Source organism: Penaeus vannamei, unplaced genomic scaffold, assembly GCF_042767895.1.
Source record: "Penaeus vannamei isolate JL-2024 unplaced genomic scaffold, ASM4276789v1 unanchor344, whole genome shotgun sequence".
NCBI classification, from domain to species: domain Eukaryota; kingdom Metazoa; phylum Arthropoda; class Malacostraca; order Decapoda; family Penaeidae; genus Penaeus; species Penaeus vannamei.
In genome coordinates, this window is record NW_027213348.1 from 12,837 (window position 1) to 18,129 (window position 5,293).

Consider the following 5,293-nt stretch of genomic DNA (forward strand, 5'->3'; position numbering starts at 1 on the left):
GTGTTCTAAAAGTCTACGTAAGATATTCACAAAAAAAGTTAAAATCGAAAAATGTGCTTCCGCTTACAATAGATGAAAATTGATTCTATTCAGATTTTTTTTCCTGTTCTTCTAGTAAAAGTGACATGTATATGAATATAAACACTTAGTCTTCACCCTTGCCAGGCGTCTCGTAAAATATTCCCCCCAAAAAAGTCGAAATCGAAAACATTTCCTATATTCCCTAGATTTACGATGATTCTATAAAAAAGATGATGAAATAAGAATTAATCATTTTTTTAGGGGGGAGAGGATTTTTTTTTCTTTTTACTACAACTCGAAAACTTCCAGCGATTCGAACAAGAACAGAGATCTCGCTAGGGTCTACACAAAAGTGTGGGATTCTTCATCAAAATCGGCAAAAGAAATCGGGAAAAAAATACGATTCCTTTAATTCATTTGTGTATAAAATCGGTCTCGAATCTTTGTCCATGAGAAGCGTTGTTGGAGAATAAGGAACCTGGGACGCTAGGTCCATATATTTAATTTAAGAACATACGAGGCAAAATGGAAACACTGATATACTAATTCTAGTATTGATTTTACCCTGCATAAAAGAATTCAAAATGAATCTGAATGAATAAAAGAAAATCTCTCCCTGATTAGTGATATCCATCAGTCTTGCTTCGTAGCAATGTGTTAAGTTATTAAGATTATATAACTTAAAATTCATGTAAATTATTTATAATTCCCGTTTTCTGTAAATATCCGATTCTTTTGTCAGCCTTCATTTGGAGGCCCCTTCTATCGGGAACCCAGAGAGGGGTGGTAGAAAATTGATCATGCCACTAAGTTGCGTAGTTTTATATATATAAATATACAGTAAAAGAAAGTGTAGCCACGGAAAAGGGGAGGATAGAAACATGAATCATCGGAAAACAATTTTATTAATATATGTACAAACCCTTAACCAAAAGCCATTCTCATATATTACATTCCTTATGAACATTCTGCTTTAGCAATATAAACACATTTATAATCTACGAACTTACAATAATAAAAAGGCATAGACTACAAGTAATATACAACAATCAAAATAAATACATAAATGTACAGTGTTTGAGTGATCTTTCCACTCATTAATAAGTGATAGGGAATCTCTATAGACACTGCTATACAAAACATTAGAAATACTGAATACAAGACGTGAATAAAATGTCGCAAGTATGTGTACAACAGGAAGGTCCTGTAGCTAATATAAGGTGGGTTGTGTCAACGAATAGCCTGATCAAGCTGCAATATGCAACAGCTGCCACATAATAGGATGAATTTATTGTGTATGATTTAGCAGGTTTTTTTTTTTCTAGCATTCTTGTGAAATGCGACTATTGTATAATGAAGAGTGTATGAAATCTTATATTCTCTGATGATATGAATACAATAAACCTAATATACTTAAAACTGGAAATTAGTCACACATTTACAAAGGATAACAAACGATAAAGCTTAGTTACTCGTGTCAAAGAAGTCAGAAATAGGTCAAACCTCTTAAAATGACAAAGTATGGTGACCAGTTTGACAATATCCATCTCGGTCGGCAAACGTAGCACTTTATTCCAGTCCACATAATTTGGAAATGTGTGGAAGGTCTGTCGAGTGTAGTATTATATAATGGGGGGGGAAAACAGCTCATGCTTGAATTTTGATTCAATAAGAGTGACGGGGTGAAAGAGTGGAGGATCTTGCCGTGTTTTTTAAGGTTTATTTTCGATTCGCTCTGGTGTCTATTACTCTGAAGTCACTGCTTAAATAGACCGATGATGGGAAATCTCTATTATCAGCTAAAAGAATGTTTTTGCGATAGTTATGTCGAATGGAGAATTTATGTTGTGGATTTGTAAGTAGCCCATTATAGCAAACGTAATTAGTACAGGACGTTGTATACATAGGAGGCTACAATAATATACTCATTATAAGCACCCGATCGATGCACACATGTAACTAAGATGTAAATATGTGGATGCCAACCGCTAAACAGGGCAGATTATGTTTTACTATGAAATATTGAATCATTTCTTAATCTTGTGAGTCATTTCAGGTAATATTGACTATAAATAATACTCAGGTATGTCTCAACAGACAGCGAAATTCTTCCACATTGCTAATCGCAGTTGTCTTTGAAGACATTATTTGGCACTTCAGTTAGACTGCAGTCATACATATAGAAGGGTTCTGAACTAACTATCCTACTACAGTACACGTGGCCAGTATGTTGGGATGTTCAGCCGAATGATGTCACAGCAACATTCCTTGGCCTCTTTGCATATTATAGGGATGATGTTGATTTTTTTTCACAGCCCAATTTTCAGTTTAGAAACTGCTATTATTTACTATATAACACTATTGTTGATTTTAAAATTTGGGTGTAAATATGATGTATCTTTGTGCACATTAATGCCGTACTCCGAGATTTTATCATGAGGATGATCAACATGAATGAGCACTTAATATTCAATGCATGCTGTATGTAATACGACAGTCCATGAATAAGATATCTTTAAAATGATGTGTGTGGCACTGTCCAACAATACTGGTGCGGCAAGGTCCTCAGTTGGCTCTCTCCCGAAGAGAGTGCCACCAGAACCACGAGGTAGGCAGCTCTGCAGCCACAAAAATAAAGCGCAAGACGAAAATAGAGCACTAATCTGTCACTACTAAGCGCACTTGGCTGCTGCATAGCTAGAGTTAACTGGCACACTATGCCATCAGGAGATAATACAGTTTTTGTCCTTTTCTCCGAACCTCTTGCGAGTGGAGGGGGATCCTGGTGGTTGAGTATTTCCAGCTTGCCGTCTAGCGTATGCCAGGGCATCATTAGGCACATAACTTATACGAACACCGCCATAAGCTCTCCTCGGGGGAAGCTCATAGTCAAATTCATCAGAAGAAGAGGAGGAGCAAGTCGAGCACACAGACTCGTGGTCCCAATCTGCGTCTTCGAGGCCTGGCGCAGATGGTGTCTTTCGTGGGGTTCTGTTCGCCGCTGAAGGTTCCGAACCAGAGTACGAACGTGACCTTGGGAAACCATTAGAGCCGCTCCCTCGGTGATGTCGCTGGCGGCGGCCTCTGGTGGAGCCCTCGGCTGGCGAGACTTCCAAGGCTGTTGGAGCCGACCCCGATGAAGACGTCGACGAGGAGGAATCACGGGGATCGCGGGTTGAGTGCTGGCGGCTCGGGGATTCCCCGCCGACTTGAGCTGGATCGAATCGAACTGAGCGATTGTGTCTGTCTTTGTGTCGAGAAGAGAGTGAGCTTTTTCGTGGTGCCCCAGGGGTAGGAGTTGCTGAAGGAGATGTAGAGGCAGACGATTCCCCATGCTGACTTAAATCTGGCATAGATACATGGGCAGGAGAGGCGCGCCCTCGGGTGGCCTCTTCAGACGCCAAGAGCGCCTCTAAATTAAGGTCAGACATCGCCGAGAGGTCTAATGGCTGACGACGCGCTGCATTGGACAAAAGTTCCGAGTTTTGCAAGAGAGACTCTAACGTTCCAGGGGAAGAAGTTGCAGCCACTTCCCGCAAAAGGTTGATTCCTTGTTCTGCAAGAATGCGACCAAGGGAGCGTTCTAGCACCAGACGATCGAGTCCTGCTCCCACAAGCTCAACTCCTCGCTGCACTTTGTCCGCCGGCACATTTTCCTCACACGTAGGAGTGGATGTCAAGGGCTGACCTGGCAGAGGAGGAGGGGGAGAGTGCGGGCTTGTTTGGCAAGAGGAGGAAACAGTGCTTCCATCTGCACCTCGATATTCTAAAGCACGTCGGCCCACCTTCGGAGACTGCTGAAGTTGCAAGGCTTTCCGGCCCATTTTGGGAGAGCGCATGAGAGGGTTCGCCTGCGCCTGGCCCCTCACCTCCTCGCCAGTCACTGCGGCCACGGATCGGTTGCCCGGCCGAGGGGACCCGATCTCCGAGGGCGCTCGAGACCCTCCGACTTCGGAAGAAACCCTGGACGACCCAGCTTCCGACGGCCCGTGCGGAGACTCGAGATTGTGTCTGTGATTCTCGTGTCTTGGCGAGTGCGCAGACTGCAGGCGCGGTGAGCGTGGTGAGCGTGGCGACACGGGGGAGGCGACGTTCTCATTGGGTCTTTGTTGCCCTTGGTTGTCGACCGATAAAACGGACCCCGGTGAGCGTGGACTAGAGACACTAGGTGGCTGAGGAAAGCTGTTGGGCTGCGCCATGCCGTGCATGCCGGACATGGAAGGCTCCCTGGAGAGGGCGGGCGCGTGACGCGTCCTCTGCATGTCGCGAATTTGGAACGAGTTGTCACGGGTGATGCGAGGCTGCGGGCCGGTGACGCTGGACGGCTTTCTGCTGAGGAGGGGCGACCGCGGGCTGGTCGCCTCGCTCTTGTCGCCGCTGTTGTCCGTGAGGGGCGAGGTGGGCAGCGGGCGCCGCCGCATCTTCGGCGACTTGGACACCACCTGCACGTCCGGCAGCGGCGACTTGATCCCGCGGCGGCCCGGGAGGGGGGAGGCCCCGTCGCTCAGGTCGGACGTCGACTCGTGGTTCAGGTGCCTCGTCGGGCGCGGCGCTCGCGGGGACGTCAGCGTCGAGTCCGAGGCGTCGTACGAGAGCGAGGAGCGCCGCTCCAGCCCCGTCGACGGCCTCAGCATCTGCGTCGGAGCTTGAGGCGCCACTGGCGTGTTGGCGTTGCTGTCGGAGGGCGTCGGGGGCTCGCCCTTGCTGCAGGCGATGGAGCAGAAGATGGCTCCGCGGCGCGGCAGGAAGGGCCGACCCAGCAGGGAGGCGTGGCAGGTGTGGCAGCAGAAGCAGTCCTCGGTGGCGTGCCAGTGCTGGCCTTCATGGGTCATTTGACCTGAAATGATGGACATTCATGTTAAACACAGTAAAAGGAGGACATGCGTTCTGCTAAATATCTACAATGTTCATCAACTCTCTATCATCATTATCCTATCATCACTATTATGAGTATTATCAGCAGCATTACCACAAATATCATCCCTATTCTCATTCTTACATTTACTGCCATTACCATGAATATCCTCACCCAAACCCTGAACCAAAATCACCCCCCACCCACCCACCACCCTTACCACCCTTACCACCCTTACCACCCTTACCACCCCCACCATCCCCACCACCTTTACCACCCCCACTTACCCTGATCCACGCCGATGGGCTCCCCGCAGGTGTCGCAGTACTCGGCGAACATGGCGTCGAAGCAGTGGAGGCAGAAGGGCCGCCCATCCCGCATGATGTACCTCTGGCCCCCCAGCTGGCGGTCGCACTC

General features: G+C 47.0%; 1 protein-coding gene across 1 annotated transcript; it reads right to left on the reverse strand.

The window, feature by feature from the left end:
• Positions 1-907: 907 nt before the first annotated feature.
• Positions 908-5,293, reverse strand: LOC138860960 (protein prickle-like; the record flags this gene model as incomplete). The annotated part of the gene is given in 2 exon segments (XM_070119559.1): positions 908-4,858; positions 5,164-5,293. Coding segments are annotated over 2 exon segments (2,244 nt in total), but the record flags the coding sequence as incomplete, so codon positions are not given.